Source organism: Trachemys scripta, chromosome 6 (assembly GCF_013100865.1).
Source record: "Trachemys scripta elegans isolate TJP31775 chromosome 6, CAS_Tse_1.0, whole genome shotgun sequence".
NCBI classification, from domain to species: Eukaryota; Metazoa; Chordata; order Testudines; family Emydidae; genus Trachemys; species Trachemys scripta.
In genome coordinates, this window is record NC_048303.1 from 35,655,772 (window position 1) to 35,675,603 (window position 19,832).

The 19,832-nt window shown below is 43.9% G+C and overlaps 1 protein-coding gene across 1 annotated transcript in view; it reads left to right on the forward strand.

Annotated features, from left to right (window-relative positions):
- The first annotated feature begins 10,191 nt into the window (after positions 1 to 10,191).
- The window catches only part of ZSWIM6 (zinc finger SWIM-type containing 6), a 167,701-nt gene continuing 158,060 nt past the window's right edge, over positions 10,192 to 19,832 (forward strand). Inside the window, exon 1 of the mRNA XM_034773051.1 lies at positions 10,192 to 10,702. Coding sequence (XP_034628942.1) covers positions 10,192 to 10,702 — 511 coding nt within the window. The remainder of the gene's footprint in view (positions 10,703 to 19,832) is intronic.

Below are 19,832 nucleotides of genomic sequence, written 5' to 3' on the forward strand. Positions count from 1 at the left end.
GGATCTTTTCCTCAGCCTGACTGAAGTACCCTCCCAAGCCAATATCCAAGACCATGACCCCATGGAAGGGACCTCAGGTAAGTTTACCTTTTAAAATATAAAACTTGTTTTAAAAGCAAGCGTTTTTTAATTATTACTTTGCCCTGAGGACTTGGGATGCATTCGCAGCCAGTACAGCTACTGGAAAAGTCTGTTAATGTGTCTGGGGATGGAGCGGAAATCCTCCAGGGACATCTCCATGAAGCTCTCCTGGAGGTACTCCAAAAGCTTTGCCACAAGGTTTCTGGGCAGTGCAGCCTTATTCCATCCTCCATGGTAGGACACTTGACCACGCCATGCTTACAACAAGTAATCTGGTATCATTGCATTACAAAGCGTATGGTCCCGGTATTTGCTGGCATTCAAGCAACATCCATTCTTTATCTCGCTGTGTAATCCTCAGGAGAGTGATATCGCTCATGGTAACCTGGTTGAAATATGTGAATTTAATTAAGGGGACAGAGGTGGCCATTCCTACTGGGCTGTTTGCCTGTGGCTGAAAAGAAATCCTTCCCTGCAGTTAGCCAAGCGCGGGGGTGGGGGTGGGGAATTGGCCCTTAGCTTTTTGTGTTTGGCTAGCAGGGATCTTCCCTGTTACCAGCCACGCGGTGGAGGGAGGGGTACAGCGATCATCCCAGAGAATTGGATGGGGGGCAGGGATTAGTTTGTTTTCTGCTGCTGAAGGTTAACAGGAAACCGCAGCAGTCAATGGGCTTTGCTTGGTGTGTGGGAAAGGAGGGTGCAGAAGCTGAAAGACAATGGCTTACCATGGCCGCATGCAAGCTGAATTCTGTTGCCCGGACCTGCGTCTGATCTAACACCAAAGCCACAGGCACTCAATATTAAGATGGAAAATGAGACCTTGTACTGAAATCACATGTGCTATGTAATGTGAATAGTGTTGTTCACCATGAAAGAGTATAAGCATTGTTCTGTAAAATGTATCATTTTAAAAACTTCTCTCCTTTTTTTTCCTAACCCTCCCTCCAGCAGCTGCAAATTTTTCAATCCTCCCTCCTCCGTCCCGAAGGCTCTCTCAGATAAGGCGGTGGAGAAAGAGGACATGAGATGAGATGTTCACGGAAATAATGGAATGCACCCGCAATGAAAGAGCTCATTTGAATGAGTGGAAGGACACGGTATCTAAATTTAGGAAAGACGCCAGTGAACGTGAGGTCATGAGGGATGCTCGAGATGAGAGGTGGCAGGCTGCAACGCTGGGGCTGTTGCGTGATCAAACGGACATGCTCCGGTGTCTGGTGGAGCTTCAGGAACAGCAGCAGGATAACAGACTGCCGCTGCATAACCTCCCTCCCCCCTCACCATGTTCCATATCCTCCTCACCCAGACGTGCAAGAACATGGTGGTGGTGGGGGGGGGGGGGGAGGCTCCGTGCACCCTCCCACTCCACCCCAGTGGGCAGCCCAACCAAAAGGCTGTCATTATATTGAATTTTTTCAGTGGCCTTTTACTTCCCTCCTATCCTCCTCCCAAACCTCACCCAGGTTACCTTGTCGGTTCTCTCCCTATGTTTATAATCAATTAATAAAGAATACATGATTTTTAAACGATAGTGACTATTTTCTTTGAAAGCAAGCTGGGGGAAGGGGGAGGGTGGATTCCTTACAGAGAATGAGTCAATAAAGGGGGCGGGTTTTCATGAAGGAGAAAAACAGAAATTTCACACTGTAGCCTGGCCAGTCATGAAACTGGTTTTCAAAGCTTCTCTGATGCACAGCACTTCCTGGTGTGCTCTTCTAATCGCCCTGGTGTCTGGCTGCGCGTAATCAGCAGCCAGGCGATTTGCCTCAGCCTCCCACCCCGCCATAAAGGTCTCCTCCTTACTTTCACAGAGATTGTGGAGCACACAGCAAGCAGAAATAACAGTGGGGATATTGGTTTGGCTGAGGTCTGAGCGAGTCAGTAACGAGCGCCAGTGACCCTTTAAACGGCCAAATGCACATTCTACCACCATTCTGCACTTGCTCAGCCTGTAATTGAACAGCTCCTGACTCCTGTCCAGGCTGCCTGTGTATGGCTTCATGAGCCATGGCATTAAGGGGTAGGCTGGGTCCCCAAGAAGAACTATTGGCATTTCAACATCCCCAACGGTTATTTTCTGGTCCGGGAAGTAAGTCCCTTGCTGCAGCCGTTTAAACAGATTAGTGTTCCTGAAGACACGAGCGTCATGAACCCTTCCCTGCCAGCCCATGTTGATGTTGGTGAAACGTCCCTTGTGATCCACAAGTGCTTGCAGCACCATTGAAAAGTACCCCTTGCGGTTTATGTACTGGGTACCCTGGTGCTCCGGTGCCAAGATAGGGATATGGGTTCCATCTATCGCCCCACCAGTTAGGGAATCCCATTGCAGCAAAGCCATCCACTATGACCTGCACGTTTCCCAGAGTCACTACCTTTCGTAGCAGCACCTCAGTGATTGCTCTAGCTACTTGCATCACAGCAGCCCCCACAGTAGATTTGCCCACTCCAAATTGATTCCCAACTGACCGGTAGCTGTCTGGCGTTGCAAGCTTCCACAGGGCTATCGCCACTCGTTTCTCAACTAGGAGGGCTGCTCTCATCTTGGTATTCTGGCGCTTCAGGGCAGGGGAAACCAAGTCAAAGTTCCAAGAAAGTGCCCTTACGCAGGTGAAAGTTTCACAGCCACTGGGAATCATCCCAGACCTGCAACACTATGTGGTCCCACCAGTCTGTGCTTGTTTCCCAGGCCCAGATTCGGTGTTCCATGGCTATAACCTGCCCCATTAACAGCATGATCTCCAAAGCACTGGGTCCCGCGGTTTGATAGAATTCCATGTCCATGTCCTCATCACTCTCCCCGCCGCGCTGCCGTAGCCTACTCCTCACCGCCTGGTTTTGCAGGTTCTGGTTCAGCATAAACTGCACGATAACGCGTGAGGTGTTTACAATGTTCATGACTGTTGTCTTGAGCTGAGCAGGCTCCATGCTTGCCGTGGTATGGCATCTGCACTATTCACCCAGGGAAAAGGCGCAAAACGGTTGTCTGCCGTTGCTTCCCTGGAGAGGGGGGAGGATATACCCAGAACCACCCGCAACAATGTTTTTGGCCCCATCAGGCATTGGGATCTCAACCCAGAATTCCAATGGGTGGAGGAGACTGCGGGAACTATGGGATAGCTATGGAATAGCTACCCACAGTGCAGTGCTCCAGAAATCGATGCTAGGCCCAGTACATAGACGCACACCACCAAATTAATGTGCTTAGTGTGGCCGCATACTTTCGACTTTATACAATCTGTTTCCAAAATTCAAATTATATAAATTCGGATTAATCCCTTAGTGTAGACATACCCTAAGAGGTGTGGCATGTGTGCTGCGCTCCTTCCCTCCCCTTCCAGTAAGGAAAAGAAATGCAAGTCTAAGCCAGCAACATATGTAGCTATTTCTGGACATAATGAAAAGTATCTATTCCTGCTAAGTGGCAGATGGATAGCGACTTTCTCTATTCATTCTTCTATTTGTAGGATTTCTTAAATGGACTTAGGAATTTTTCCACGCTTAGTTTGAAATAACCTTCATTTCATTGTTTTTGTTTGAAATAGGAGCATTTCTTACTGGCACCTTTGTCACTCTTCCAGATTTTGAATCTTCATAGTGGCACTTGTTTGTTGCCTAATTCCCGTCCCCCCCCTTCCCCCCATGAAGGGTGTTATGTTGCAGCAGGTAACTATTATAAAGCAAAGGGGGAATTACTACCAAAGTCAGGGTATCTTATTTACATGTGTGGGAGCTAAGGAGAAGGATGTATTTGACTATGACCAGATCACTTAAAAATCAGTTTCAAAAATTTGCAGCATATTAATGTGCCAAGTACCTAATTATCTCATGTTAGTATTGTAATTTTTTATTTCAGTGTTTTTTCTGTTTCATTAACCTAGTGCCTAGCAAGCAGGTACAAATTCTCTTCTGAATTTTATACTGTAGCCCAAGACAGAAGCTGGTTATTTTTCAGCTTTTATCTCTACTAAAAGTGTCAAAGCTTTTTAAAAATTATTTGGCAAAATGCTTGTGCTGTCTCCCATAAGAATTTCCTAAAGATTTTCCTCTACAGGTACATTAAAAAGCAATCCATGTTTCCCAGACGTATTTCTTGATGCTTTCAAATAATTTACGTTTGTTTCTCTTGATTTGAAGATTTGCTGGAGATAGTATTGTGGCTTACAAAATAGAGACATATCATGCTGCTGATTATTAGACAAATTCCCCATTGGTTTAGGGAGTTCTGCTTGCTCAGACTAAACTGTAGATTTATGCAACTTTTAAGTTTTATTTGAATGAAGATTTTTTTAGTCTGTGATTGCCTATGTTAGCTTTTTATGTAATTTTATAAAATGACTCCTCTGATTTAGAAGGTAAAAATTCTTAGTGATGGACCTATTCATAAGCCAAGTATGCCTTTACACATTAATGGTAGAGAGATGGGAAGGGAACAGACTGGACAAAAGAGCAACCATCAGGTAGCAACCAATCCTGCAAGTGTGGAGTTTATAAAATCTACAAGCAGGACTCTGCAGCTGTGGGATCAGCTGCTTTCAGGCAAGGGTTAACTCCTCCTGCCTGGGAAATGGGTACCCTATTAGGAGCAGTTTTTCTCCAGCAGAAAGTACAGCACTTAGCACAAGATCATCATATCATGACAGGTGAAAGCAGATCCTTCCCCAAAGTGGGCCAAAATTACTGGTCTAAAACAGGGGGTATCAAACTTACTCTGTGGACAGAGCCAAGTTCCACTTTTGTTGGGCAGAAGGTAAACACTTAGGCTGACATGCTTTTCTCAAACCTTGGCTGAATGCCCACTGATGTCAAAGGAAAGTTTGCACAGAGATTGAGGGTAGAGTATTATGGCCCTTATGGAATAGCTAAGATTTTAGTTCTTTGTTCAGTTCCTTGTCACATTCAGCATCACTCAGTGAAAACTGCTTCCTTTTAGGCCCACTGCTATTTCTTTCTCTTCGTTCCCTACCCCTCTTTGGGTGCGTCCAAACTACCCACCGAATCAGCAGGTAGTAATCGATCCCCGAACACGCTCCTGTCGACTCCGGAACTCCACCAGGGCGAGTGGCAGTAGCGGAGTCAACAGGGGAGCCACAGCCATCGATCCTGCGCCGTGAGTACCCGAGGTAAGTTGAAATAAGATACGCAACTTCAGCTATGGGAATAGCATAGCTGAAGTCGACGTATCTTACAAAACACTCCCCACCCCACCAGTGTAGACCAGCCCTTTGTTTCTCTGCTTCCTCCCTGCCTTTGTCTTTTCTATGCATGTCCTTCTCTACAGTAACTCCCAGTTCTCCACCTATGGGCTTCACTTCCATTTCTCTGCTAAAATAAGCAATTAAATAGTTAATGCTGATACATTTAGGCTCCTTAAAATCTCAACCTACAGGGTTCGGGTTCCCAAATCCCATTAAAATTCCAGGGAGATTGGGCATCTAAATCCCTTAGGTTCCTTTGCTAAAGTGGTGTTAGGCTTTAGGGTTAATATCCAAAAGAGATTAGTGGGAGGTGAGGGGTTCCCACCTTTTAGAGTATTTGATTCATGCTGTCTGCACACTCAGGAAGATCACTTTACACTCAGGGGCATGAAGAATATACATTCTGAATATGACCTGAGGGCTACAAACTTAAAAAAAAAAAAAAGCTAAGAATTCAAACATGCCATGCAGGACATATAAATATATTATGCAGGCCTAATTCAATCCCTTGGCTCTGTTTAATTTTAGTCTAAAGTTATTTTCTTAAAGAAGTCTTATTACTGCCACTATAATTTGTTCTTGCCATGTTAATTTTTCTATGGCTCTAAACAGTATCTAAATAGATTTTTTTAATTAAAGCAAGGCATTTCAAAAGAAATTGATAATGTACACAAACATTAAGATACTTGTATAACTTGATGTTTTCAGATTTTCCATTGGTTGTGTTTGACAATTTAAAAAAAAAAAATCAGCCAAAAAAAAAAAAAAGCGCATTTACTAGAGCTGATCGGGAATTTTCAATCAATGTCAAAATGTAGTCTCCATAGTTTTCAAATGTCCTTCAGGTAAATCAAGCATTATAAAATATTTGTTTATGGAACAAAATAAATGTTTAATTGTGTTTGCCTGATCTGCCCTGGTATCTTATTGCCCCTCCCACCCCCCCCCCCCCCCCCCAATTCTCCTCTATGTGCAGGACTTGATCACTGTTCTCTGATTGAACTGCTGCAGTGACTCATGGGAGTGGTAGTCTGACTGGGCAGCCTTGCCCCCTACAGGAGCCTACTACTCCACTGAGGCAACCCACAGCAATTCAGACAAATGCTGTTCAATGATTAACTGAGCCAAAATGAAATGTTCCAATTCAGGAGTGTCCAAATGTTTTGCTTTGATTGAAGATTTCTAAACAATGAATTTCAAAATTAAACTTTTACAATATTTCATTCTGTGAAAAGTTTCACTATTTTGACCCTTTATCCTGATTTGGGTGAAAAAGTTGAAATATCAGAATTTTCCATGAGAAACTCATTTTTGATTAGCTCTAGTGTTTATACATCAGCATTATGAAAATATTGTACAGTAAACTTCAGATATAGTTCTGCCCTTATTTACACCTGTGCATCCCCACTGAAGTTATCGGAGGTGAGGACAGACTTTGGTCTACTAATTAGATAGCTGATATATTTCTGCTACTATTTGTGATTAGCAAATTGTGGTTTTTGAGCTTGCTTTTGCACATTGTTATAACGTTTGTTCCAGAAAGGTTGTTTGATTTGATTAGAAGATAGTTTAAAATAAACTGCTCAAAACTGTAACAGTGGAAGATATTTCACATTGCGTGCTATGGGAATTACAACATTAACATTACACATTAAACCATTTGCTAAAAATTAACCACAGCAGATGGTTAATACCAGTATTTTTATAGTTCCTTTTCAACACCAGGGCAAACATAATATTTTAACTGCATTCAATTTACTCACTGTGAGTTGTCGCATCAAGCCTATCACCTCGGGGGTACCAGAGCTTGATTCCAATATGGGCTGTATGTGAAGGTTTACAGCCTTAACCCAACGTTAATCAGCACCAGTGGGCATCCAGGATTTTGACAGAAAAATGGTTGCTATCTTGACCTCTTAGGCTAAAAGGGTCATGGGACAATATAGATTTCCATAGGAATCATCAGGGGAAGAAACCAGAGTGCTCTTCCAAAATGAGATTATTTAAGGCTGCTGTCAAGTCTCTGATTCTACAATATACACACATTCTTCAAAATACAATCTGCTTCTTTTCCCAGGAAATCATTTTTGCTCCCTCTTTAGCTGTTTTGAAATTAAAATATCTGAAGTGAGGTTGCAGGTGTTCTTTTCTCCATGAAAGAGAAAAATGCCTTAATCAGAAACATCTATCCTCGCCTCACCCCCAAAACCACTCATCCTGCCCAGAATGCTTTAAAGAACCTCAAAGACTACTTGAGTACACCTAACCACCACCACCCCTCTCAAAAACCAACCTACAAGTGAGAATTTTTGTAATATGCAACATCCTGGGGACCAGTTATTTTAGGAGTGACTCATATGAGGTATCAGAGGGGTAGCTGTGTTAGTCACTATGCAAGAGGATAAATGGACACAAGTCAGATATCAGGAATGGCAATATACAAAAACCTGTAGGAGAACAGGTCAACCTCCCTGGTCACACAATAGCAGATGTAAAGGTAGCCATCTTACAGCAAAAAAACTTCAGGACCAGACTCCGAAGAGAAACTGCTGAGCTCCAGTTCATTCACAAATTTGACACCATCAGATCAGGATTAAACAAAGACTGTGAATGGCTATCCAACTACAGAAGCAGTTTCTCCTCCCTTGGGGTTCACACCTAGCAGAGCAGCTCACCCTCCTGATTGAACTAACCTCATTATCTCCATACTGATTTATACCTGCCTCTGGAAATTTCCATTACTTGCATCTGAAGAAGTGAGGTTCTTACCCATGAAAGCTTATGCTCCCAATACTTCTGTTAGTCTTAAAGGTGCCACAGGACCCTCTGTCACTTTTTTCATACAAGGTAGGTCACTTATGTTTGTATTTGCAATATTCATTTCCTGTCCTTATTAGTGGTTTTAAGGAGAACATTCTGTAGGTAACAATTTTACTTTGGGGAAAAAATTAGGCTTTTTCATTCAAGTCTCTTCTATGGTTCGGTTGTGCATTTATACCCATACAGAACAGTAACACTAGTAAGTGACAAGGGACAAATATTAGGCAGATAGGGCATAAGGCTATTCTCCTCTCCCCCAAAGAGAAGGGAGAAAGGTCAGGTAACATCTTACAAGGCACAATACAGGCCTTTTTAAAGTTAGGCTTGTTTTAAAGCTATTTTCTCTGCTTTAGAGAGTTTTCCCTCCCCTTCTTGTATGGGTGCTGCTTCTGCTTTGGCCCTCAAGACTGAGGAGCACCGAAGGACTGACCCACAAGCAGCATGTTACCACAATTTTCCTAATAGAGGGGAAACCTTGGAACAGGCTTAAGACCTGGTTTTACCAACCAGGCCAGCACGTCCTGGTCCCGTTTGTCTGCTTGTGCGTGTGGCTTTTAAACCATAACAAAAGGTAGCCTCGGAAGTTTCATAACCTGGCCATCTCGCAGAAACCGTATTAAAAGTGGCCCTGCAGTTCCAGCGGGGGCTAGGAATGGGGAGGGGAGACAAGGCGATCACGGGGTGTACTAAGTGTCACAACACACAGTTCAGTTTCGTATTTTCAACATTAGTAAGAACGCGCACTGCAGCGAGAAATCTGGGTCAAAGCACAGCGCTGTCTCAAGCAAGGTAATTAAGTGCAGGACCCTGCCCCGGGCTGGGATTTGCTGCGCATCGCGTAATTAGCACTCGTGCTCGGGCTGCAGCACGGTGCCAGGGCTTCATGCTCCGGCGCTCGGGGAGCTCAGCCAACAGCCGCCCTCAGCCGCGTGCAATCGGGATTGTTTAGCCTCCGTGCGAACGGAGCAGCCTGTGCCTAGCGCGGCCTGGCTTTGGTTCTAATTGCAGTCCCTCCCACTTGTGACTCCACATCGAGTCCCATCCGGTGCGCAGAGTAACCAGCGGACAGGAGGAGTCACTCGGCCGACCTCTTCCCCCCGGGGAGCGGTAGGCGTCACCTGAAGGAGCAGCACAGCCGAGGAGCGTGTCCGCCCGCCGGGGATAGCGCCCCTCAGCCCGCCCTGGCTCTGCCCAGCCGCAACTCGGCGCTGGCGCCGACTTCGCTGCCCCAGCACTGACCCGAGCTCGGCTGCGGGACGGAGACGCGCTGCTTGTGCAGCACAAGCCCGCGCCAGATTGGGCAGGCGGACCCAGAGCGGGACATCCCTGTGCCCTGCACTAGCTCAGCGCTCCCCTAGCACCTCCGTCGCCCATACTGCACGTGGCGTCTAGCCCAGGTGCCTCCCTCTGGCGGGTCCGCAGGCGCTGCAGGACCCGAGGCGACCCCCGCACTTACCAGCCACCGGCTCAGTTCCACCTGCGGGCGAGCGGAGCTGGCTGCCCCGCACTGGGCAGGCGAGTACGAGCCAGGCCGACGGGCTGCCCGCTACTACCGCTGGGAACTGGGCTGGGATAGGTGCAGGGAAGCCTGGCTCCAGCTCCGTTTTCATTACCGTATTTCTCTGCTGCGCTCAGTGCCGCTCCTCCACCGTCCTTCTCGCTCCCCTCGGCTTTCCCAGCGGTGGTGACCAGGTTGAGGCCGCGACGGCCCCGCCCCCACATTCCTTTCCCTAGATGGTGTCAGAAGGCGGTGGCGCCTGCCCCACCCCCTTTTCCCACCACGCGCACACCCGAAGGGCGCGCCCAGGCTTGCGAGTATATGACATCTCCAGAGGAAGCTCCGCCCAGTTGCAGTCCCCACCCCCACTGCTAGTGAGCCGAGCACACGGCTGCCGGGCCGGGCCCGTTCTATTTATGTTTGTAGGCGCTGATTTGCATAGCTCCGCCCCTGCCGTGGGCGAGGCAGCAGGCACCGCCCCCTTGCCCATACATGGCGGCGATGGGCGGGGCCGCCATTCGGCTGTCGGTCGCTCTCTTCCTGGTGCCGTTTATAGGGTACAGCTACTTCCGCTGTCTGCTTAGAAGCGGCGCGATCATGGCGGAGCGCGGTCAGCTCCCTCCCCCCGCTAAGCGCCTCTGCTGCAGACCTGGCTACGGCTCAGGGTGCAGGCCGGGCCAGCGGGCGGGCGGCGGCGGACCCGGCAGCGGGGTGCTCTGTGCCGGACCCTCCTCCGCGGCCGCCGCCGCTGCCGCCCTGGGGCTGCTGCCGCTCGGCAAGACTCAGAGCCCCGAGTCCCTGCTGGACATCGCGGCTCGCAAGGTGGCGGAGAAGTGGCCCTTTCAGCGGGTGGAGGAGCGGTTCGAGCGGATTCCGGAGCCGGTGCAGCGCAGGATCGTGTACTGGTCTTTCCCCCGCAGCGAGAGGGAGATCTGCATGTACTCCTCCTTCAACACCGGCGCCGAGGACCCCGCCGCCCCCGGGGGGGCCGCTGCCAGCACCGCGCCCGGCGGGGCCGCGGACGCCGCCGCCGACGAGAACCGCCTGCCCTTCCGTAGGGGCATCGCTCTGCTCGACGGCGGCTGCGTCGATAACGTCCTGCAAGTCGGTGAGTCACTCACCGGGAGCCGGGCCGGCCATCCGGAGCCCCGCGCCCCCGTAATCCGGGCTGCGGCCCCTCTCCCGCACCGCTGTAATCCGGCCAGCGGGGCTCTCCGGGCCCTTCGCCAGCCTGTCACCCACCTGTAATCCCTGCCCAGGCCACAGCGCCGCTTCTGCCCTCGCCGAGCGCCCTGACCCCGCGGCCAGCCCGTCACCTCTGCTCTCCTCTCACCTCATCTGGGCAGCTGCCGCCTCCGCCCCCCAGAGCACGGGCCCTGCAGCCCTCCGGTCCCTCCGTGCCCCCAGCGACCCCCTTCCTCTCCCCCTTCGCTTCCAGCCAGGGATCCAGGCCTTGCAATTTCCTTTCCCGTCCCCTCCCCCTCGCAGCCGGATTATATGGCTCCTTCACGTCTCTCCTCGGCATCCAAGGCCAGGTTACACACTGCTTCTGTCCGCCTACCAACTGCCCTTCAAATCTGCCCTCTCTCCCCCTCACGCCCCCACACAACGCCTGTTTACTCTCAGCCCCCGGCTAATCAAACGCTTCCCGTCCCGTCCCTTTAACTCTCTTCACACTCCTCCCCCCGCCAGTCCCCACTCCCCCCGTAATCCCGGCCGTGCGGTCCCACCTCACTTTGTCCCCTCCCACCCCCACTAATCCGGGCCATCGTCATACCCTGGGCCACAATAGAGGAGATGCCAAACCCGCCGCCTCTGCCCCACAGACCGGGGAGGGCGAGGAAATGAATCAGCAGAAGAAGCCCCCGTGGGGGGAGGGAGGGGCAGGATCTGTTACCTACAAACCCCAGGAGCGAATTTGCGCGGAGAGGTTCGGGTCGCTGAACAAAGGCACTTGCAGGGGGGCAGCGGCAGCGACGCACGGGCGGGTTGCGAGCTGCGGCAGATATTGCAACCTAAGCCTGGGGCTGCCTTTGAATCACCCCACGGTTGGCTTTGCGGGATGGGGGGTGGCTGGATGGCAAAGCTGCCAGATAGCAGATCCAGCTCGGGCTGCCAGGACTGAAGGGGGAGGGGAGAAGCTGAGCGATGGCTGGGAGGAGGGGGAGCTGCTGTGTATGGAGGCGGCGGTACATGGGGTGCTGCCAGTTGCTTTGGGATGTAGCTGTTCCTCGCTTCATGACAACAGCAAAAGGGGGAAGTGCTGTTCTTGCTTCTCCTGGAACAATACTCCCCCCCCCCCCACCTCCGCTGCTGCCGCCTGCTGCTGCTCTTCACCCTCTCCAGGAGATAGATCTCTCTCTATTTAACTCCTCCTTTCCTAGTTAGTTTAAAAGGCTCGGGGGTGGGTCCGTCCTCCCTCTGAAGGGAGGAGGAAGAGGAGCTCCTCTGTTGTGGGGGAGGGAGGGGTTAGTCCCATCAATAAGAGTGCTGGAGGAGCTACATGGCCGGCTCACATTTTCCTGTGGGTCTTGGACACACCAAGGGAAGGCTGTAAATTTCCCATCTCCTGCACTGCCTGGCTTGCTCTGATGGGGAGAGGATGAACCACCTCCTGGTTTCTGATGGTGGTGGGGGAGGCTTTACAGACCTAGCAATCCAGGCCCCGCTGCCATGTGACAGAATGGGCAGATGGGTTATAATTTCCCTAATAAAACTTCCGTGCAGGGTGAGGTTCTCTTGTGCTGGATCTGGAGCTTTCGTTTTGTAGTGTTTAGCTGAGTGTATTTGCCAGTTGCGCATCTCGAATCGCTGTGAGGCAATTCCCTGTGGTGGAGGAGGAGGAGGAAGATCTGGCACTTTGTTCTCATTTTCATGTTTATTTGTGTCCTTTTCAGTTTTCTGCCAGCCTCCGAAAAGGGGAAGCCAAACAAAAGAGGCTCTTTATTTCTTTTCACTGCCTGCAAAATAGTGAAGATTTGACAAAGGGAAAGAAGGACTGATGACTTAAAGCTGCACGATTCCATTTTCCCTCAAACAGACTTGCATAATCTTCCCCAATATGCAGTTTAAGCCTGAGCTTTTCTCTTCCCTGTCAAGCTATCAGTTTTTGAGCATGGACGTGATGACATTTTTAAATGGACTGAAACCAACAGCAGGATAGTTCACAACTCTCTCTCTTCTCTTCCCCTTCTTCCAAAGCACTTAAAACAAAAATGGATCAGTTTTTCCTTTTATTTATGCCTTGTTTTTAAAGATTTGAGGGTGTAGAGTTTCTGGGCCCAAAGGCCCAATAGATTTTAAGATCTGTTGCATAATTTTGGTTCTCATGTAATTTTGCCTCACTGCCATCCTTGGAGAGAACTCAGTTGTTTTAATCTTGTCTGTGATTCATTTGAATTCGAATACAATCTACAAATGTGATGTCTGCATGGTCATGTATTTTCCAAAAGCAGACTCTGTTGCTTTTTCTCTAGGCTCAGTGCCCTTCCTTCCCTTCTGCCTAGAGTGGGGTTCAGCGTTGAGACATTTTTTTACAAAAATCTAGTTAAGTTTCATCTTACTTTTGGTTTTCTGTTTCTTTCCAGAGGACTGAGGGACATCTGTGGTTCCGCACTTGTGGCAAAACCAGAATTCAGTCTCATTTTGGTTTGGTTGGCAATGCTGAGAATTTTTTTTTTCTTTTTTCTCTTGCCTGTGCTTGATTCTGCTTGCAGGCGATGAGGAATGACAGGAGTGCACATAGGGAGGGTTTCTTGGCTGATTACATTTAAGCCAGGAATTCACTGTGAAAATAAAGCCAAGGGGCGATAAATAAAAGATGCAATCTTCTCTAGGAGACAGACACCCAGCATGGGCTTTGCTTTGCTTGCTTTCAGCAGTAGAAGAGGCCTCAGTGAGTAGTTGTGAAAGGGGGGAAGTAACTTTTTTGTATAGCTTCAAAAGGGGAGGGGCATTTAGCAATGTTGGCAAGGGTCAACGTGAAGAAAGAAAATATACATAAATACAATTTAACTTTTGACTACTGCTCCTGGAACACTTAAGCACAGTTCAAACAAATGCTATACAAACTGTTGAAAATATAAGTCTTTGGGGGAAGCCATTCAAAAGTAGCACTGTATCAGTACCAGTACTTTGAAACACAATGTCAATTGTTCTGACTGGGGTGGAGTTTTTGTTTTGGAGGGCATAGCAGTATAACTTTTAGATGGCAGAGTATCCTCCAAGTACTTGTGTAATTTGGGAACATGTGTCAGAGCTGGTAAGGGTTTTGATTTGAAATGTGCCTTCCAGAGCAAAAAGATGTAAGAGCACAAGCAACTCCACTGCAATGAATTATATTGGCTGGAGAATGGAGTTGGCTTCATGCAATGTAGCAGACTATGTATCCTAATACTGCTCTTATATAAGTGTGGTTTTAGTGACAGTGTAACTGTGAACGTACTTTCTGTGCAGTATGAGTAATAGAAACTTTGTACATTTTTACAGTTGTGCTTGCCCAAAGCACAATTATTGGACAAACCACATTTTATTGCATATCAGATCTAATTGTCGTACTTGCAACACTAGTATTAATACAAACAGGTTGGAGATTTGCTAAGCAAGCCATATCAATTTTACTTCAGTGCTAGTTAAATGAAAATATTTGCTTCTGAATTTTACATTTTCAGTCAATACACTGGAGAAACATTAAGCTGAAGGAAACTTATTACTATGGCAACTTGTTTTCAAGCTCTCTTTCTCTCTCTCATATATATATATATATATATATATTAGTGTATTTAAAAGCTAACTTAATATACACTCAGGATTTTTTCAAGCAGAAATCTTTATGCAGTTTACAAAATACATAATTTTGTGCAAAGTAGTCCTTTACAATACAGATGTGAGACAAAGAGCTGCAAATATATATATATATATATATATATATATATATATATATATATATATATTAGTGTATTTAAAAGCTAACTTAATATACACTCAGGATTTTTTCAAGCAGAAATCTTTATGCAGTTTACAAAATACATAATTTTGTGCAAAGTAGTCCTTTACAATACAGATGTGAGACAAAGAGCTGCAAATATATATATATATATATATATATATATATATAAAATTTTAGAAGCATTCAATCTATTAAAACTACTTTTCAATAGGTGCCTTTTTATGAAAAAACTCTATATTTGCAGCTCTTTGTCTCACATCTGTATTGTAAAGGACTACTTTGCACAAAATTATGTATTTTGTAAACTGTTTTTCAAGCAGAAATCTTGAGTGTCTATTAGTGTATTTAAAAGCTAACTTAATTTATTCTAATGTAATTAATTTAATTAATAAGCATAACTTGTTTCAAAGGGATTTTCTTGGGCGGGGGGGGAAGCTGTCAGTTTAAAAATCATACTTGGATTAAGACTGGGAGAGGGTCTGAGAGACCATCGATAAGAGCTTGGGGGAGAGGGGGTGGCTTAAAAACAAAACCTAGGAGAAGTGAAACATTTTCTCTTTAAACCATTTTAAATCACTAAATATTGCCCAGCAGTGTTTGCAATCCAAACATTACAACATTTTCAAAGTATATTAAAATTTGGAAGGCAAATTGACTGACTGCCTAGAAAACAAGTTTTCGCTTGGCCAATCTGAAAGACATGCCAAAAACGAGGGGAAAATATAGATGGTGAAATGTAAATTTGTTTTAATCTAAGGTCAGTTGTATGTCTGCACTGTATAGACCATGGTTTGCTCACACTGGTCTCTGTTTAAGACATTACAATAATTTCCACAGCAACACTCAACATCATAATCACGGAAGTAATATATAGGTATTACTTCTAGATATGAATGGCAGGGGGATGAGCTGAAGGGAAGAACTTCCTGAAGAAGAAGAAATGTGAAGGATTAAGTGATTGATGCTTATCACATTTCTAAGATTTGTTTAATGTTGATATTGTAAGCCAGCAACCCAGCTTATTTTTCTTTTGAAGAGGGTTATTTCAAGCAGTATCTCTTCACTGCATAATGTTGGGTTTTAGACAGTGAAACCTAGTGAAATGCTGTTGGAGAAATGTTACTAATTCTCTCCAGAGAAACTTTACTTTGGTTTTCTTCAGTGTAAAATAACCTTTGGGGCTCTGTATATATTTCTTTATTTGGATTCTTAAATTAACTTTAAAAGGTCTGCTTTTTTGTTTTTGTCTTTCTCATACTGAGAAGAAATGTTTTTCTTCTGACTCAGATGTTTCTATGATCATTTATTTTATTACTAAAGCTTAATTAAAAAAAACTACAAACCTGAGCCCAAGTTTAGTAACTGTTCTCAAAAACAGGAGTCACAGTTTTTTCACCTGGAATGGAATGCTTCATGAGACGACATGAGTCACTTTTTTTCTGTAGAATTGTGGTTAAATATAATTGTAGCCAACAACTTTCAGGTGCTTTTATGGATCTAATGGATTAGAATCTTTGCTAATTTTCTACTTTTGGACAACTTTTCAAAAACACAATTTAAAATTCATAGATTCTAAGGCCAGAAGGGACTACTGTGGCCATCTAGTTCAGCCTCCTGTATAACACCGGCTATAGGACTTCTCCGAATTTATTCCTATTTGAACTAGAGCATATCTTTAAAATAAAATAAAATCTAGTCTTGATTTAAAAATTGCCAGTGATGGAGAATCCACAATACCCCCTGGTAAGTTGTACCAAGAACTAATTACCCTCATTGTTAAAAAGCTGTGTATTTTATTTCCAGTCTGAAATTTTTAGCTTCAGCTTCCACCTATTGGATCTTGTTATACCTTTGTCTGCTAGATTGAAAAGACCATTATTAAATTTTTGTTCCCCATGTATATAGAGCCAATTAAATTATAGAGCCAGTTAGGCAAATGTCATTGCTCTGGTTTCCAACTTTAATTGTTTGAATTTCAACTATATGGTGTTGAACACCTTTATAATTGATGAGAGAGGCCACGTTGAATGTATTTTTAATAAAGTTGCCAAACAAACTTTGTGCTATGAATTTAAATGCTTCCCTCTGCAGACATGAGACTCTTCATTTAAACAAAGTTGACTATTTTTTGAAATCCATAGTTCCTTTAAGAGACTTTTAGATAAACTAAACTTAAGTAACTGTGAATGAATTGACTCAAGTAAGACTCTCCTTAGTATGGAAGAAAATGCTTATATTTCACTAACTCTTTTTGATAAAGTTCTAACATTGTCCTGGTATATGTAGTGACTTTTTTGTGGCCAGGGGGAAAAAGGGAAGGGAAGAACATGTTAAACTATCTGCTACTGTCTTTAAATGGGACATATTTCTCTGCTGACATGCTGGCAGATGCAAGCAGGGTTTCTCTAGCAGTAAGCCTGATGTTGGAATTTTGGTTAGGAATGTATGATTAAAGGAGGTCATCTATAACTTGTTTAATGCAGCACTGTGATACAGACACATGTGGTGTCTGACTTTGTTTTTGTTTTTTTTGTTTAGCGCAAAGACTACAATTAAGTTTGGAAGATTAGATTTTTGTCAGTAAACATTGATTTATTTCACTGTACGCATACAAATGGGTGAAAAAAATATTTCCATATCTGATGATCGAAATGTACAGATAGGCAAATAAGGAAAAATGCTGCTTGAGAACTATAAGAGTAAAAATTGAGTAATTTATATTTTTGAATTAGGCTTGTTACAAATGGGCTAGCAAACAAATAGTAAAAACAGGTATGATCTGTTGATTTCAGGATATTTACCTTGTATATTTTGACATGTGATGTCAATTTGTTTTAACAGTTTTTACAAAGCTTTAACTTATTTAATCTCAACATCTACTATCGTTAATTAACTCTCACTGCCCTAATTTCCTGCAACTGAACATTTAAATTGAAAATACCTTCGGTGACTTGGGTTCTAACCCAAGTTAAGTAGTAGTGGCCAATACTTTTGTGTACAAAACCACAAACCAATTAAATAATTTTTAAAGATATATCTTGCCTCAAGGGGAGAAAAATCTGAATGTTCCAGTTTCCTTGTTAGATTTGGAATGTGAGTCCCTGATTAGGGAACAAAGGAGCTGTTTCTCTCTCTCTCTCTCTCTCTCTCTCTGTGTACACATTTTTTAACATGTACTGTTAACCTTGAATTATTTCTTGTGAAAGCGTTGATGTGTACCACTTTGCAACAGTGGAATATTAAATGTGGAATACTACATCTTTTTTCTTTTGATAGGTCAATTATTTGAAACCAATTATTTTTCAAGTCACTTTTTGAAGTGACAGAAACTTTGCCCTGAAATAAAGCTTACTGTTTATTTATAACGTAAATATTAATGGTAGTATGTGTGTCTTTACACAAAAGTAGTGACACCGTCCTATTAAAGACAAAGTTCTAATACTTTATTTTAAACAAAAACTCTTTATTCAATTACAGTTTGTGTGTAACATATTTCCATTGAACATAATTTAAAAATGCATAAATCAGTTTTATAGAAATATATTTTATTTGGATTCACCTGATGAAAATATTTAACATTTATTATAGCTTAGCATTCAACAGTTTACTTATAATTATTCTTTTCTACTTCTTCCCTTCTTGAAGAATCATTGCCATGCAAACAGACTTCGTACTCTGAGATTTGATAAGCAGAACCTGACACTTGCATTGATGTTTCCCAAGCTTGTTTTTTCTAAGAATTTTAAGAAAACAATTTTCATTTTAAAAACTTGCCATCTCTCTCAAATTCTGTTTAAGAAAATGATACCAGCTCTGCATATGATCAGATGTTTTGGTATGTAGCAATTCTTGAACTATAGCCAGCTGTCGTGCCAGCAGCTGATTCTTTTTTTTTTTTTTTTTTTTTTTTTCTCTGCAGTCTGACTTTCAGAAATGAGCAATTAAAAGCTAAATGTGTGGCTTTTTTCTGGGGTGGGCGGAAATTAAGAAGCTATTGAAAAGTCAGAGGGCTGGATAAACTGATTTTCCTTGAAATTCAGTGACTTTTTATTTGTTGTTTCCTGTTTTTCCATGTATATAACCTGATAAAGTGAAACATGTATAGAGGTTTTTAATTGTATAGTGCCAAAAAAAAAAAAAAAACCACATTCTAAACAGATAATCAAATATAGCAGTGAAACTGGCTACAGGTGTGAAGGATAATCCATTTTAGAAAATGATTCTACATAGTGGGTTAGTGTTGGAATGTAATCTACCTAGCTGGTCTAGTTGTTATGCAACAACAATTCTTGATGGTTAAAACAGTGTCTCAAAATACTGATGAAAATTTATGATAAATTGGAGAAGTAGCTGGTATTCAAACTTTTTTTCTTTTAGAAGATATGCTTGGGGGAAAAGTTTGACTGCCTGAAGAATTGGCAGTAGATAATAATGAATTCAAGTCTTCAGATTATGAATATGCTGTCTATGTAAGGAATTTGTTGTAAGACTCAAAAAAATCTTCTATGCATAACAAAGGGTACAGATTAAATGTGAATTCTGATTGTCTGGAATGCAGTCAGCCTGACAGCATGCAAATACTTGAGTACTGTGCAATAACTGCTCTCATTGTTCAGGGAAGTCTCTCTGTGAACCTTCATTTTTTCCTCTTGGTTTGCTGTCTAATACTATCTGTGCATTTAAATGTTTTTCTCTCTTTATTGGACGTGTATCTATTGCTTGACATGGCTTCATAACCATCATTGACCTGGATCACTGGAGATGTCTGCTGGTGCTGCATAATGCAGGCTTGTATCCTCCTTCTAGCAATATGCCAATTAACATGATTTACGTGATGTTCTCATGCTGCATCACCACATCTTTTTTGAGATTATGTAGCCATACTCGTATAGGCTTTGGTTTTATTGGTTGAATTGTTAAAGTCCCAGTGCCTGGAAGATTTGTAATAGTAGTCACCAACTTTAAATAATTTTACTCTTATTTAATTTCACAAATTGTATGAACACATCAGATGAATGTAGCTGCTAATAGTAACTAAAGTGTAGAGAATTGCTTTATGATTGTTAGAACTGATAGAAAAGCCTTTTGCACGCCTTTTAACTTTGCAATTCAATGTACTTTAGTCTCCCTTAATGTAGACTTTCTATACACTAACTTAAAAACATACCTCTTTTTTTGAAAATTTGAGTACATAAAGTCTGAAGCACATACTGTGGCAGAGGATAATCACATTTAACTGCATTTAAAGTATATTTCCAGGAAATAATTGTGAAGTGATCTGCACCATCAC